This window comes from Macrobrachium nipponense, chromosome 24 (genome assembly GCF_015104395.2).
Source record: "Macrobrachium nipponense isolate FS-2020 chromosome 24, ASM1510439v2, whole genome shotgun sequence".
Classification (NCBI taxonomy): Eukaryota; Metazoa; Arthropoda; class Malacostraca; order Decapoda; family Palaemonidae; genus Macrobrachium; species Macrobrachium nipponense.
In genome coordinates, this window is record NC_061091.1 from 73,179,916 (window position 1) to 73,197,750 (window position 17,835).

At 39.8% G+C, this 17,835-nt stretch overlaps 1 protein-coding gene across 1 annotated transcript; it reads left to right on the plus strand.

The window, feature by feature from the left end:
• The first annotated feature begins 1,000 nt into the window (after positions 1-1,000).
• LOC135205784 (uncharacterized) lies at positions 1,001-14,458 on the plus strand. The gene is made up of 4 exons (XM_064236923.1): positions 1,001-1,170; positions 1,966-2,155; positions 11,883-14,039; positions 14,184-14,458. Exons 2-3 carry the CDS (start codon positions 1,978-1,980, stop codon positions 12,188-12,190), a joined length of 486 nt encoding a protein of 161 aa, XP_064092993.1. The 5' UTR covers positions 1,001-1,170; positions 1,966-1,977; the 3' UTR covers positions 12,191-14,039; positions 14,184-14,458.
• The last annotated feature ends 3,377 nt before the right edge of the window (positions 14,459-17,835 follow it).

A 17,835-nucleotide genomic window follows, 5' to 3' on the forward strand; every position in this document is an offset into this window, starting at 1 on the left:
ATGTAATACAATGACACAATACAGCCTAGGATAAAGCAACCAACTAATCAGAGAGATGCTATAGAGAAGCAACCGAACTGAAGAGCGGAAGCAATAGTGGTGGATACCAATAATACATAACCTAGGCTACGTGAAATGCCAGACGCCGTAGGCTAACCTAAAACATAAATAATCAAAATCACTTAACATAAAGAAAGAAAATAAATCAGTAGGAGAAAACAATCCAGGAGTGTACGACTAACTCGAAAGAAAGTCTACCACTCAAAGCTAGCCGGGCCGATACTAAGAGCTGTGGCTAGGGTCTGGATGGAAGATGCCTACGCAAGGTGAAGAAGACATGCATGCATGACATAAACCCAGTAGGCTGAACCCCTAACATAAAATAGATAACTAATAATAGAGCGTAAGGAAATAAGGGAAGGTTCTGGGTATGGAAGACCAAGAACGAACCCGCCACGAGGCAGAACCATGCTGCCATGCTTCCGACCTAGAGCCCGTATTTATACCTAAAAAACGGCAAATACTGACTCAAGGGCGGAAAAAACCAAATAGCAATAACAACTGATTACTTAACTTAGCTGCTGCGATGGCTGTACGCTCCATGACTAATAAATCCAAGATAGGGGCACAAAAAACACAGAGCAAAAAAGGGCACGTGTATACGCGGTGCGCTAACTGAAAAGGATGGCCACCAGAGGCGCAGCAGTCGGCAGCATGGGATGGAGTAGTAGTAGTTGCTGCCCACTCTGTGGGTCGGCTCCCCTCTAGTGGGGGTTTTGTAGTGGGAGATTTCTATTGGCAAGTGGTTCGTGGTAGTGGTCTCACTCGCCATAGTGTTCATACCGACACCCTCTTGAAAGTGTTGTGAGCGAGTCAGTAGTACTGACCTTTTCTTTATTTTATTTATTCTCTGGTATGTGTTAGTACATTTACCTTAGAAATAATGGATTAAAGGATATTTCGCGCAGCGACACGAACTGAGCCCAGAAATAGTCTATCATACTAATTACCAGTGTATCATTTACTTATTCAATTCCTGCCTTACAGGTTAACTTTGGTGCTGAAGATCCATGGTTTACTCCTTTGACAAGATATACTTATGTAGGCCACATATCACTGCAAGATAGAGTTTTGGGTGGACAAGGACCAGCAACTAGAGAGGAAGCTGAGGTAAGAGGTGAAGTTTTTGGTACAACTGCAGGTGCCCTATGAAAGTTGAGTCTTGACTTGTAGGTCGAGTTGAATTATTTAATGATAATCTAGCATCACAGCTTAATAAATAGTTCATTAACCCTGGTATATGTAAGGTTTTGAGGTAAAAATTACCTGATGCCATTCATTTTTATTCTTACTAAGTGCCCCAAGGCTACTGTGGAGGAAGGTTAAACCCTCACAAACATTTTATTTTGGGTGGGGGATAATTAGTTGCAATAAAATTATACTAACTATTAACCCTTTACAGTCCAAGTGGCCCATATGAGTTTAGGTGGAGTACGCTAATCCATTCTGGGACACTTTGGATTTTTTGGATTTTTTTAACCGTTATGGACCGTAACGGTTAAAAAAATCCGTTAAGATACGGAATCACCCACAATTTGTTATTGTGTGTTATTGATTGTCTGTTTACAAAAGTGAGTGCTGTTAGTGTCATTTCTAGTAATTATAGTAATGTTAGGTTCATTTGCATGCATTTTGATTTAGTTTGCAGTTGTTAGGCTTATGTGCACAGAGAGAGAGAGAGAGAGAGAGAGAGAGAGAGAGAGAGAGAGAGAGAGAGAGAGAGATTGAGACAAAAGAGAGATTGTTTACAAAAGTGTTGAGTAGTGTCATTTCTAGTAATTATAGTGATGTTAGGCTCAGTTGCATGCATTTTGATTTAGCTTGCAGTTGTTGGACTATTGTGCAGAGAGAGAGAGAGAGAGAGAGAGAGAATTATTACATGAATTTTAATTTTTTTTTTTGCAGATTAAAAGTTCGATGTTTTATGGGCGAAGGAATGCTGCATTGGAGCATGAAGATAATAGTCAACGTTCTTGGATAGCCCCTGATGATGCTGCAGGCAGTGACATGGACGTGGCATCACTCGAGGACGACAGTGACCTTGAGGAACTCAGCCTCGACGAGGATACGTCTTCTACCTCGAGATCTGAGCCAGGTTAGTATGACGCATATTATAAAGCCAGTTATTGCCGTGCGTTTTTTAAAAGTCATGCCATTTTTATATTGATGTTTTGTGTATGAAAATGTGTACATTTGCTACACTCACTGCCCACATATACACATGTACGCTCACTGCTCACACATACATGCACACATACCCTCACTGCCCACACATACACACATTCAAACATACTGCCCACACATACATATGTAAGTGTTTACATAATAAAAATATGGAATGTTAGTCCATATATATAAAAGTCTAAAACTAAAGAGGTCAACCAGATTGCTTGCAGGAATGTGATCAGACTAGAGACGCTAAAGATGACGTATACAATAAAAGTAGGCTAAGATAACATGCCGTCACCTGTAGTCATTCAATTGTTTATAAACATTAGTCCAAGCTCCCTGCTTGAGACAACTACCGCCTACGTGATCTGTAGCGTGTCTCATTTTGATTGTGTGTTCGTATGAAACTATGTCATTTGGATTGTATGTTCATATGTTCGAACTACTGTCTGTTCCTTCATAACTTGTAACAGAGATGGTAGACAGGCAGAACAGAGTTAGTGATCGTCATTAGAAGACCTGTACCTCTTTACCTAAGCTTTATCATGTAGAGGAATAGGATTAGCCATCATCATTGGCAGAAGCGATCAAGCTATCGTCATAGAAGACTTGTACAATCATATCTGATCTTCAGCATGTAAAACTTCAAGAATATATCTATTTTTTATACTTAGTGGTTTTCTACAAGAACCTCACCGAACCATGAGGGTTTAACACATCGTCGTAAAGATAATACCGACTTCGTAAGTGATCTACAAAACCCCAGACACTCCATTGAGATGAAGTGCAATACCAACCGACTTAGCGTATAGATTATCGCAAGTCTAACATTACCTCATAGGGCGCCTTATCATACAAGGCACAAGCCCTAATATTGGTGGCCAGCGTACCAGAAGAACTCTACAACGTCCTACGAAGAAAAAACCAGAATAATAAATCATGTATCATAAGAAGTCAACGACGACGGAAGCAGGCAGAGTTCTTCAAGCAACATAGTATCATCGTTCAGTGAGCGACTTCAGAAAACAATAAGAACTCTTCAACGACGACGAAAGCAACAGATTCTTCAAGCAACTTAGTATCATTGTTTAGTGAATAACTTCAAGAAACAAAACCGACGTGTCTTTTTCCTACGACAACGCAAGCTTCGTCTCTCATTAGAATCATTTAAGAAAACATCGTTAATGAGCGTTTCCGCACTGCAAGAAACCCCAAAAACCGAACGCAGGGGGGGGCGTCTGCAGCATCGGATCTTTCAAGGGCTCGAATCATCGAAAACAACGCGACACGGGAGAAACTGAAGCCAACGAGGTCATCCGCTAAATAGAGAAGGAGGACCAAGGCCGTGTGTCGTTATCGGAACACCGTGACTTCCCACAAAAGCAAGCTAAGTACAATTTTTTATTCATTTGGAGTAACTTTGAGTGTTTCCTTTGCAGGTCGAAATTCGTTATTCCTGTGGCTGAAGTTACGAGACATTCTTAATCTTACTTTTTTACAGAAATTATCTACATCATTGAGATTTCGCTACTGCGAGTTTTTTTTATCTTTGAGTGTCTGTTTCCAGAAGTTCTACTGAAATATCATAATCATATACTGATGTTAATTTTATCATTTTGGTTTTGGGTGATTATTAATCCCTTACGTAACAAATCATATTAAACAGTGAATATGCGTTTACGCAGTGGACGTCTGTATTTATACAGATGCATGGATAGGGTCGTAAGCACCGTAGTGATTAGAAAAACACACAAAAAACAAGTGGAACACCCGTACAAATCTATATAAATTAGAGGTAACACTATTTCGGGTCATGACAATAAATGCTCCTTTGCAAGTCCCGATCGCAGTTTTAGCCTTGAGTTTTTTTAGTTATATAAAATATCGAACCTCAATGACTCAACTTAACTTTAAAAAATATGGCTGGATTGCAAGGAATAACATGTCGTAAAAAACTTTCATCAGGCTAAATGCGCTGACCAGGATCCCTCACTATTTCAAAATTTTAGCAAAGAATGAAGTACAAACAGTTAGTATTGTATGCAGTAGTGATAACTTGGTCTTATTAGTAATCGTCTCAGTTCCTAATAGTTCGTCATTCATTGCTTTATACGTAACCAGCAACATAATGCTAAAAACACACATCGTTGCCGATGGTAATAAAGAGAAGGATCCCAATTATTACAAAAGAAATAGAAACAGTAGCCCGTTCAGAATCAAACAAGCAAACTCGGTGACTGTGTCACCTAGTCAACGCGGTCAAGGTCAGTCAAAAAACTGCCGAAGTGTTCAAAGCAAAGCAAATTCCACACAATAAGCGACTCTAGCAGAGTGGGGAAAAAGCGATGTTGGATCATACATCCCAAATACCTTTTTAAAATTAAAAAGGAATTTCCCTATGCATCCACGACCATATAAAGTAATCAGAGCATTTTGTTTTCGGTTTTTTTTTTAATTACATAAGTTATATAAGTGTGGTGGATTAAGCCCGATGGCTTACGCGCCGTAAAATTAGAATATCTTGATTTATTTCATTAGTACACGTATTATCCTGTATTTACGGACTCACCGTCTGTTGTTCGAACTTCCCTAATGAGAAGTCCGGATAAGCGAGCGCTTACAGATACCTCTATAGTTATAAAAAACATTGATCTGTATCTAGTGTAATTGTAAGATCCATCTAGGGGTATACAAAATTATCTTACATCCTGCAAAATAAGGTGTGTTTATCAAAGGGAAATCCTATAAACCTTCAAACATATTAAAATCCGTTTGAACAAAAATGAGACAGTTAATCAAATAATAACTTATATAAAGGAACTATACATTTGTCTCATAAATCGTAACATTGTTCAAATGACCCAACAGAATTCTCCCACAACCGCAGTCGCACTTTGCACGCAAAATCTCGAGAAGCATGCACCCTCGAATGTCTTAGTGCGTGTAAAAAGACTTTGCTGGGAAATGAAATTTTAATCCTTCCCGACACTCTGAAATATAACGATTTCCGCGAACAAAGCCCTAAAAGTATACATATCGTGGATACGGAAGTTATAAATATCGCATTTTTTATTGTTGCTAATTTTTAATCACGCCCAACCGGTCGTGGATGAATTTCTCTGATAATCTATCTAAAGTAATATCCGTAAAGTCATTCAAGCAGAGGTGATTCAGCAGAAATTTTTTTTATCTTTTACCTGAATACCAGGAAGTTTCTCCACTGGCGAGTGATCTCTGGAAAAAACGGATGTAATTTAACACAAAATACGGTCTAAGGACAAACATAAAGCTATATACGTACCTTCGTGTAGACTCTCAATGAAATTTCAAAATAGAGATAAATGACGAAGTTGAAAAATGTTAGTAATAGGAGCCATTAGGAAATCAAATAAGCCCATATAATTTTTCCCTCAAATGTCATGCCATAAAAGATCGGACTTGGCGTATCTGCGTAGATTCTGTCGCTTAAACAAGGAAACGACTTCCGATAGTTTCCAGTGCGATGTACCGACGACATCTTATCTCTGTTAGGTTAGAATAAATTTTTTTCACCAACTTGGACTTACTTAAATGCTTTTTCCAGATACCAATACCTAAGTGATTGTACCTCATACACCGTTTTCAGCACACTCAGGGGACATTATCAATTTTTTACGTATGCCTCCGGCTTACGTTGCGCCCCAATTACAATATATTGTTTGGAGACTTTTAGGGGATAACCTACATGCCTATATGGATGATCTTGTAATCTTTTCTAATACCTTAGAAGTACATTCACATAAAGTAGAGCTAGTGCTACAGAGACAAAGACAAATAATCTCAGAGTAAAATATCTAAATGTGAGTTTTTTAAAACCGAACATGTTTATCTAGGTTTTATGTGTCTGGTCAAGGTCTTAAAATAGTCCATGGTAAGGTGCCGGCTATTCATAACTTTCCGGTACTTATTAACGTAAAAGGGGGATACAGCACTTTTGCGCTGTAGTGGGTATTACAATCGTATGTAAAGATATTTAAACTCTTCAATCAGTACAGATCCTTTAACAGATCTTACGAAGAAGAGCGTAGATTTATTATGGTCTGAAAAGCATCAACAGGCGTTCGATATCTTAAAAGCGAATAATGCAGTTCACCTAACTTAAAAAATCCCTGATTTAAATAAGGAATTTTTTTTATTGCAACAGACGCCTCAGACCAAGGGGTAAGAGGGATATTACTTCAGTAATATGATAAACAGTTCTTCCCTATAGCTTTTTATTCACGTAAACTAAAGCCCTCTGAAAGTAAATATGCTACTAGGCAAGGAAGGGCTAGGTATCTTTAACTCACTAGTACATCTTAAGTTCATAATCTATGGCTATCCTGATAAAGTCCTTACTGAACATGAGTCCTTTACCGAGTTTTTCAAAGGCTTTAATCACAGTCCAAAGGAACTCGGTGACAAATGATCATTCAGGTCTTTGGAGCCAAGATAAGATATCTACCTGGGAAGCAATTATCATAGCTGACGCATTATCCCGCAATCCCGCACCATACTGCAAAGAACCATTAATTAGACTAAAAGATATAGAAACATCCGTACCTATTGTTAAAACCGTATCTAAACAAGAAAATTCCTTAACCTAAGAGATCGCGAGCATTGAATATCTGGGTTGGAGCGCAGAACTGTTACAAACTGAACAAAGCAAGAGTCAACAGACATAACCCAAACAATAAACACTTCGAACGGAAACAGAGTCAGCAGCAATAAACACCAAAACAATAAACACTTCGAAATGGAAAACAGGGTCAGTGGCTAGGCAAAAAACAATAAAAACACTTCGAGCAGAAACCCTAAAGCAAAAGTATATTTAAAGTATGTGTATCAGAATAATGTAATCAATGTAATATTATATGTAGGTCTGTGACGAGGAAAACCCGAAGAACACAGCAGATGACTAACGACCAGGTATTAGTAATAATCTCTTTCATACCAATCGTCATAAACTGGTTGCATTCCGTCATCCAGGGTTTCCTACTATGTCACAGAAAGCCAAATCACTATTTTACTGGCCTACAATGCTTACAGATATAAAAAGCACATAACTAATTGTAACACGTGTCATGAAAACAAGGGATACACTAAGACACCTGTCAGTTTAAGGGCCTATCCTGTGCCAAATCAATCCTTGAAAGAATATACTTAGAATTATTAACAGAATTACGAGTCTGACAGAGGGAATAAACACTTCTTAGTGTTAATAGTCCTTGACACGTTATATAGAATTAATAGCACTAAAAACAAACACCGCAATTGAGTGCGTTACGAATATTTATGAGTGCTAAATCAGTAAACATGGAATTCAACACATGATAATCTGACTCGGGTGGTGTAAATCAATAATAATCTCCATAACACGTGGTGTGAATTCCTTTCCATTAGAAAACCAAAACCAGTTATATATTTTTATCACCCAGAGTCAATCGGTTTGGTAGAATAACGGATAATTAAATAGGAAGTGTCAATGTCTTACGAGTTACAACTCGTGATGTTGGATCCGAACTGGATTATAGCGGTTCTCGCGGTTTAAATACCTTTATCATTTATATCTTGTATCTATAGAATTGATGCCGCAAGTAGCCTTATACGGTACGCCGCTAGAAACACCTTGTTTTCCAACATATTCAAGCCAACTATTAATTTATCAAATATATATAAAAAATATATAAATAAATAAATAAATATAAAAAAAAGAATAAGATAAATATGGATACAAGTGGAGTCAATATAATACACTCCGTAAGAAGTCGGAAGGGTTACAAATTATAATAAAAAAAGGATCACGATAAAATCCAATAAGCAAAACGTAACCATAGATAATTAAATATCCAAATATATATGCGTAAAGATTTGAACTCTAACTTAACGCTTTAGTAATGACAAATAAGCTAAAAGTTCAAACACATATCAAAACCTACTGACATATTGTCTGTCCCGGTGATTTATATTCGTAGTCAATGAAAAAAAAAAAAAAATTAAATAAATAAATAAATAAATAAAATAATAAATAAAATGAATAAAATAAAATAAAAGAGATTTTAAAGTCATGGAAGTCTAGAAGTGAAAATGTTATCTATGAAAATAATCCTATATGAATCTTATACAGGGCTAATAATATATATAGAATTTTGTATGAAACCTTTTTTTCATATAGTTTGAATAAGGAATATTTAATTTACCATAATCATGCAGTTTTCCAACATGAAACTAATATATTGTTCAATTTTGGTACTGTTTTTTTTTTTTCAGACATTCTTCTCATGCGGGTGGAGAATTAAAACACTAAAATAAATATCATTGAAAAAAATACTAAAGTCGTATCTCTTACAGCAAGTAACGTAACTCTTAGCTGGCTGAGAGCAATCTCCTGCCAAGTGACGACGTCATCATTGCCGTATCAGCATTTGTTCCTTTTAACCTCAATAATCTGCTTACACAGGCTTCATCTGTGTGTCGTCTGTGCTTGCAAAAGCAGATTGACTGGAGAAAGGAATGCTTAGTTCATGAACTTCACATGTGGTTCATAGGTCACATGACAGGCCACATAACATATTCTTATCCGTGTGTGTAATGCAATTAGTTAAGGACTTGTAATCATTTTAAAATTAATGAACAATATAAGCAAATAGAATTTCTATAACAACAAAATGAATTAATTTTTTTTTCTGAACCTCATAGACATTTAGAAGTATCAAGATATGTATATATGAAATATTTACTTGCAACATTAGCCTATTACAATTCAAGTAAAACATTCATGGGAAAATGTCACATTTTCTTGGAAAACCCAAAGTTTATTTAGAAATTAGTTACATAGTGGGTTTTTTTTTTGTTGCATCTCCTACCTATTAATAAAGTTTTTAAAAAAATTAACCTCGAGGATGCGCACGAGAAAATTGAATATGAAACTTTTGTTAGGGCACATAGAATCATGATTAATATTCTCTTTGACTCTTATGCTGCCTGGCAATCTTACAAATAGCTCCATTTTCCACTTCTTTGTCTAGTAACTTACTACCAGTAATATCGAATTTTCTTTGAGATTCGTATTGATATCTATTTATTTTTTATAATTATGGATATTTTTACGAGTCATCATAGACCTGGATAGGTTCACTGATTGTTAATGCCATGGATAAAAAGTTTGTACAGCGGACTCTTCTGAATTCCAAAATATCAGCGAATTCATGTGGGTTAAGTCTGGTCTAAATGGCTCTCTCCCCTCCCCTGTATTTGGATGTCGTCTGAATTTACTTTGCCCTTGTAACAAGTATAATTTCACTTGCAGGCTGATAATGGAAACCGGTTACAGTATCCTGCAGTACGAGAGTTTCACATAGCAACTTCAAAAAATCGTTCGTCGCTGCGGATGACTACAGTCAAGTAACAACCGCCTACAATGTGAAAGGAATTTCATGGACTTCTTCGACCGACACCGTATCTCGTCGTTAATCTCGTTTTAATGCGGAATGCTCTGGCGGCTGTCGGAATCGACTACGAATGGGACATACTTCCGACAATTACGACCCGAAGGATATTCAACTCTACTTTGCTGGCGAAGGACTCGTGCTGGGGATGTTTTTTTATTCATCGCGAACGTAATCGTGTAGCTTAGGATGCAGAGAATAAGTATGAGCGTTGGACCCGCCCAGGCAAATTTTCCCCTTGTTTTAACCATTGAAAAAGGCCGTTTCATTGGCTATAGGTGGTTGTCTGGAACTGTGTAATGGACGAAAAGTTGTTCGAACGCTAGTTAAAAGTGAAGTAGTATAACCTCGGTCATGTATCCTATATATATAAAGTATCATGTATCCTATATATAATTGATCATAAATAACAGAGTCGAAATATATCTTTTGCGTGTACGCAATAGGAATCTCTTATATTAAATGATCATAAATAACAGAATCTAAATATATCTTTGCGTGTACGCAATAGGAATCTATTTAAAGTGCACATATATTAATCATAATTATATGAATCCATATACATATGTATAAACAAATCAGGTAGCCTATAATCAATCTGTTACCTTATATCTTACCATTATCTGCAGTTATTTATGAGTTAGTATATGAATTAATGAATCAGATATATAACAGTTAGCATAAAAATCCACGAATCAATCAGCATAAACATTAATAATTTTATCAATTCATATATGAAATATTTTATCAGTTAAAATATGATTTTTATCATGTTAATCTTCATTCTATGCAATTATCAGAGTACATTAGTATTTTCTGTAGCATAAGTATCTTAAAGAGATGAAGTGAAAAACTGTATCATTATCTATCACGTGATCACTATTATTTACCAATATCATTGTTTTATATTTTATTACTTGAATCAATTCATGTACACCATGAATTTTTATTTACTTATATATATATATATTCGCATAGTGTCTGTATCACACTCCTATAAGTTAAGTGCAAGTCAAGTTTGAGTAATATTCAGTAGTTGGTTTTGGTAGCTGACCGAGCTGATGTAAGTGTTTACATAATAAAAATATGGAATGTTAGTCCATATATATAAAAGTCTAAAACTAAAGAGGTCAACCAGATTGCTTGCAGGAATGTGATCAGACTAGAGACGCTAAAGATGACGTATACAATAAAAGTAGGCTAAGATAACATGCCGTCACCTGTAGTCATTCAATGTTTATAAACATTAGTCCAAGCTCCCTGCTTGAGACAACTACCGCCTACGTGATCTGTAGCGTGTCTCATTTTGATTGTGTGTTCGTATGAAACTGTGTCATTTGGATTGTATGTTCATATGTTCGAACTACTGTCTGTTCCTTCATAACTTGTAACAGAGATGGTAGACAGGCAGAACAGAGTTAGTGATCGTCATTAGAAGACCTGTACCTCTTTACCTAAGCTTTATCATGTAGAGGAATAGGATTAGCCATCATCATTGGCAGAAGCGATCAAGCTATCGTCATAGAAGACTTGTACAATCATATCTGATCTTCAGCATGTAAAACTTCAAGAATATATCTATTTTTTATACTTAGTGTTTTCTACAAGAACCTCACCGAACCATGAGTTTAACACATCGTCGTAAAGATAATACCGACTTCGTAAGTGATCTACAAAACCCCAGACACTCCATTGAAGATGGAAGTGCAATACCAACCGACTTAGCGTATAGATTATCGCAAGTCTAACATTACCTCATAGGGCGCCTTATCATACAAGGCACAAGCCCTAATACATACACATACAAACATACTCACTGCCCACATGTACATACACATACACACTCAAGATTCATTTACTGTTTTACTAATTAGCCCTGGAACACTGAACGTGGGTATAGATTACCCAGAGTAGGTGACGTCATTCGTGTTCCCTCCTCTTCCCCACAAGCCAGCGCGCTGGGACTCAGTATAGCTTCAGTCTACCCTATGGGTTTATAGGGGGAAGTCGCGTCGCTCCAATCCTCTGCCTGGATTTTGCGCTACAGACGTGTTCGGGTACCGTTTACCCACGTTCAGTGATAAGAGTATATAGAAAAAACTGGGTAATGTGTACCCGGGTTCAGTGTTAATAGTTACAAATGGAAGCTATAAGTGTTGGTGTACTAATAATTGTCTTTCTTTTCAGGCTGTAAATGCTTTTTCAGGATTTCCAAAGTTCAGTGTGACACAATGGCAAGACAAGGACGAAACCTTAGTGATTTTCAAATTTTAGAATTGCTTGATGCCTCAGACAATGAGAGTGAAATTGACTGTATTGAAGCAGAGGTACTGTATGATAGTGACCTTGATAAAGAATATGTGCCTAGTCATCAGGAAATGATAGAAAGTTCTGACAGTGACTCAGAAGAAGACCTCCCACGCCGCCGCATAGAACAAAGGCGGCTGGTCAGAAGAGGAAGAGGCCTAGGCACCTCCCTCCACCATCTCACCTGATAACATCGCACTCCCTCTACTGGCCTTGCCACCTCTACTCCTGGCCCTAGTGGCTACTCTGTTCCACTTGACCATGGTGATCTGATCCACATTCATCTACTGCTGCCCCTGCTGCAATCCCTGCTACTGCTCCTGCTGGAACCCCTGCTACTACTCCTGCTTCTCCTGCTGCAACCCTTCCTGCTGCTGTCCCTGCTCCAACCCCTGCTACTGCTCCTGCTGCTGCTCCCCGAGGACAACGGCGACGACGTGCAGACGATGGGGAGTTGCTAGTTACTTTTAACTCGGCAACTGTGAAAAGTAACTCTGGTTATACGTGGCACACAAGGCCACAGGTGGCTGCCGCAAGAAGGACACCAGCTGGCAATATTGTGGTGTCAAGTAGGCCAGGTCCCACACAAGCAGCTTCTCAATACACCACACCTGAGGAGTGTTTTGACCTGTTTATGTCCACTGCAATTGTTGATCTTATTGTGGACTTTACTAACAAGAAAATTGATGATGTTGCCACAAAATACAAGAGGAAGACAGCAACTGTACAGCACACAACAGCTGCAGAGATACGTGCCCTTCTAGGTGTTCTAATATTTAGTGGCTACCGCAAAGATAACCACCTAAATACTAGGGAATTGTGGTGCTCTGAGGTAGGGGCTTTGTTTTACAAGGCAGCAATGTCTGAGGTCAGATTCAATTTTCTGCTATACTGCCTCAGATTTGACGACATGGGCACACGTGAGCAGAGGCGGGCCACAGACAAATTCGCTCCGGTCAGGGAAATGTGGGACATGTTCATGGCAAACTGTGAGGATAATTACACACCTCACGAGAACCTCACAGTTGATGAACAGTTGCTTGCTTTTAGGGGAAAGTGCCCTTTTAGAATGTACATCCCTAATAAGCCAGCAAAGTATGGGATAAAAATCGTTATGGTGAACGATGTCCAAAGTAAGTACCTGTTAAAAGCTATTCCCTACCTAGGAAAAGCAGGTACAACAACAAGGCATGGGCTGACGCTGGGCCACATGTTCACCAAAGATTTAACCAGCCGCTACCAGAACACGAACAGGAATGTGACAACAGATAACTGGTTCACGTCTGTGCCCCTCATACAGGACCTCCTGACTAATGGGCTGACATTGGTGGGCACAGTCAGGGCCAACAAGCCAGAAATCCCACCTGTCATGAGGGAAAAGAAGGACCGCAGACCCGGGAGTTCAGCATTCCTCTTCACAGATGATCTGACACTCGTATCATACGTGCCAAACACACAAACAACAAAGAAGAATGTGCTCCTCCTTTCAAGTATGCACACACAGCAAGTAGTGAATGATGTCACCGGAAAGCCTAACATAATTGAATATTATAATGAGACAAAAGGAGGGGTCGACACGTTCGATCAAATGTGTGCAACATATAATTGCAGCAGAAAAACAAATAGGTGGCCATTGTGTGTTTTCTTTGGGATGGTCAATGCAAGTATCATTAACTCCTGGATTATATACAAGGCAAATAATCCAACGCTACAACGCAAGGAATTGCACCGAAGAAAATTCATGCATGGACTGGCCCTGCAACTAATCAAGCCCTCAGCGCAGGAACGGATGAATAACCCTTCTCAGCATCGCCAGGTGAAGCTGGCCATAAGACAGGTGTGCTCCCTCAACCTCCGCTCTGGCACAGCTGCAGGTGCTGGACCATCGGCAGCCGAGATGAGGAAACCCTATGGTCCGTTGCACGAAGTGTGACTCCAAGGCAGACAAAAAGACACGTTTCAGGTGTCACAGCTGCCGCCAACCTGTTTGCCCGAGCCACTACTTCCCCTACTGCTGTGATTGCATATAAGGCTGAGGTAGGTAATATATATAAAACTAAGATTTTGAGTGATAATGTGTGATAAAGTATAAAAAGAAATATAATAAACACATTATATTCCACAATTTGTCATTTCTGGTGCACTAAAAAAAGGGTGTTTTTCCTACTCTCTTCCCTACAGTTCCCGCATCCCCCGTGCCTTGATGACCCCCTGGGATGAGAGCCTGACATCCTTGGAAGCGTGTGGGAGCATCTGAGCGATTTTTTGGGGAGGGTTTTTTTTTGCTTAATTTTTTTGCAAAAACATTCAAATTTTTTCACTTTTTTACATTCCTTTCTTTTTGCTTTTTAATTCAAGTTTCTGAAAGTAAGTATTCTAATTTAATAGTTTCATTACTAGGTAATAGGGTTATATTTAGTGTGTAAGGGATAGGATTAATAAATTTGCATATTTACTATTTTTCTTTAATTTTCCAAAATCGGGTATAAACTACCCACGTTCAGTGGCCGTGTAACAGGGAAACGGGTTCAGTGTTCCAGGGTTTAATCATACTTTTTTTTATTTCAGGTCGCAAGGTCTGTGTTGCTGTTCCTCAACAGATGCCAGAGGATGGTGATGCGGTCCAGCCTTCCACTAAGAGACCTCGGGTTCAACAGTGGAAGAAGGAAGACATCACTAACCAGCCCCGGCAGGAGTATGTTCACCCCCGTCCTGACTTTCTGAGGCCGGCCTCTGAATACTTCACACAGTTTTTTACGCCTGACTTGAGGTCCCACATTGTCTCTCAGAGTAACCTATACTCGAAGCAGAGGGATGTGGTCAGTAACTTCAACCTCTCCGAATCCGAGTTCATGGTTTTCCTGGGTCTCATCATGTATATGGGACTTGTGCCTTTGCCCAGCATAGTGGACTACTGGTCTGCCAAGATGAGGGTGCCTCAAGTTGCTGAGTATATGTCCAGGAACCGTTTCAAGGCAATCCGGTCAAACCTCCACTTCAGTGACAATGACCAGGCAGCAGGATCACAGGACCGGTTCTTGAAGGTGCGTTCCCTCTTCACTAAGGTTACCAAGGAGTTCTTGAATGTTGCAGAGACTCCTATGCAATCCATAGATGAGGTTATGGTTGCTTACAAGGGCACCATGGCGGGTAACCTTCGTCAATATGTAGCCAAGAAACCGGACAAGTGGGGCTTCACACTATTCTGCCGTTCCAGTGTGGATGGATTTATCCATGACATTCTCATGTACCAGGGGGCCACTACGTTTCAGAGCCACCACACATCACTGTTGCAAGAAGGAGGAGAAAAGTTGCCAGTCACTGACAAGTTGTTTTTATTGCCTTGGTCAAGACCCTCAAGGACCCAGAGAACTCCAATGTGTATGCCAACAGTACTTCACAAGTATAGCATTGGTTGAGTACTTGAGGTCACAGATAGTTGCTGTTATGTGGGCAATGCCAGGGACCAACAGAGTTGGCTATCCACCCCTGCAGTCTGTCAAGGACTGACGAGAACTCGGTACCCAGGGGCACACTTGACTACGTCTCTTCTGATGGCATCCTTGTCGCCAGGTGGAAGGACAACAGCATTGTCACAATCTTATCCACTGGTGTTGGTGTGGAGCCTGTTTGTGAAGTGGAGAGGTATGACAAGGAAGCAAAGAAGAAGGTTCCTGTGCAATGTCCAAATGTTATCAACAAGTACAACAGTCGCATGGGTGGCATTGACAAGAGCGACATGTTTGTGCACCTCTACAAGACCCCATTCAAAGCAAAGCGGTACTACATGAGGCTGTTTGCTTACATGCTGGACTTGATTATCTGCAATGCCTGGATCCTTTACAAGAGAGACTGTTTGGCATTGCAGTGTAAACCTATGCCTCTCAAGGAGTTCCGCTTTGAAATCTGTTTTTGGCTGGTCAGCTTCAAGACCCTCATCAGCAAGGTAACCAATGCTTCCCTTGGAACAAGAGATGTGCCTAAACCTAAGCGGGGCCAACGTGCAATCGTGCCTTCCATAGAGTCCCGCCAGGATGCCACCTCTCTGCATATGCCAAAGCATGTGGGCGAAAGGCAAACTTGTAAGTTTTGTTCAAGGAAGGGCCACATTCGCAGATCCCGTTGGGTGTGCGAAGACTGCAAGGTTGCATTGTGCCTCAATGATGTGAGAAATTGTTTTTCATTATTCCACAAGGTAGGCTAGTAATTGTAAATACATTGTAAATATCAGTAATTGTAAGTATTTTTTAAAATTCATTGTAAAATAAATAACTAAACCATCTCATTGTTTCTTATATAATTATCTGAAGTAAAAAAAAGTGAAAAAAATCAAAAGAAATAAGTTGGTAAATTACTGGAAAATAATAGTGAAAAGATATAAAAAGTAATAAAAAATACAAACAGTAAGAAAAAAATTAAAAAAATTTAAAAAGTTTGATAGAAAACTAAAATAATAAATTCAAATTTTCTGATATACATTTGTTCATATGCGAACAAACCTTCGGTCTTAACAATAGGATAATTTCTAGCACCTAGCTGGATTGGGTTAAAAAGCAGATGAAAAGCAAGGAACCTTGTGATATCTGGCAATGCATGTGTAGATCGGGAGAAGAGTGATCAAAGACCACGCACCTACACCAGTCTTTTCTTTGACCGCCTGGGCGAGAGTTGTGTTATCCTCTCTTGGACTTTTCCCGGTTCATTGCCCATTTCGTTTCTTTAGTGTGTGTGTGTGTTTTTGCCAGGTATTATGGCGACTTCTGCTCTTTCTCAGCGTTGGTGTATGTGCCCCTGAGTTCCTGGTTTTCCGTGTTCTCGTTTTTTGCTTCGTCCCTGTTATCCGACTTGCTCAGCCGTGGCGTCATCTCTGCCGCCCAGTTCGCAACATCTCCCTTCCCCCCCTTGTTCGGAGCCTTCTCTGGCACATCAGTCTGAGGTCATATGCCAGGCAGTGCTTCAGAGGTTGGACTGTATTGGATGTGAAGTTGGCTGCCTTATTGTTTGGGAGAAGAGTGCGCATAAGAATCCAGTGCTGTCTTCCTTTCCCTCTATCCCCTCTACGCCTCGTCGGCATATTAAGCATTGGAAGGCTAAGGACTTTGGCTTTCCTTCGCCTTCGAGGGAGGATCAATGCAGACGTGCTCCCGAGAGTGCTGTGGTTTTGGGCAGTGTTAGTGATGTGCGTTCTGCGGGAGTTGGCTCGTCTTCTCGTCTTCTGCCTCGAATTTTGAACGTACAACCCCCTCGTGAGCGTGTTGCGACCTCCCCTGCCCGTGCACATGATGTTAGTGCTCCTTTTTCTCCAAGAACTATTCGTCACTGTAAAGATCTGAAGGCACCTGTCAAAAGGTCGAAGGTAGTGAGCATGGAATTGGTGCAGCTGGAGTGTTTGCCTGCCCCTTTCACTAGTGCTTCCAAATGTTTGACTCTAAGGGATTCTCCGTCAATCTCAAGTGTTCGAGCTTCTCCCCCCGGGTTCGTCTCGGAGGCAGAAGCTTTGACCCAACCCAAACAGGTTAGTAGGAGCTCCAGACTGTTTGGCTGCTAACCCTTCCGTTAAGTTCGCTGGAGAAGGCGCATTAGAAGAGCCTGCACACCCTACTTGTCGTCAGTCTCCAGTGCTAGAGCAGGAGGAGGGAGACACGCAAGAGTTTCTGTCTTCCTTTTCAGAAGATGTTGATCTCATTTGCGGGTTTAACAATTTGGAAAGTAAGACTCAGATTTGGTCGTCTTACACTCCTTTTTGCTTGGAAGCCTTGGTGGGAGCTACTCAGGACCCCAAAACATCTCTTCAGCTTCCTTTGTCGGGGCACGTTCAGTCGGTCTTGCAGAA

Bases quoted from the DNA above. Each gene is read 5' to 3' on its own strand.
- LOC135205784 (XM_064236923.1), top strand. From the start codon at position 1,978: ATGTTTTATGGGCGAAGGAATGCTGCATTGGAGCATGAAGATAATAGT. The intron at 2,156-11,882 runs GTTAGTATGACG...CTTTCTTTTCAG, and splicing joins TACCTCGAGATCTGAGCCAG to GCTGTAAATGCTTTTTCAGG.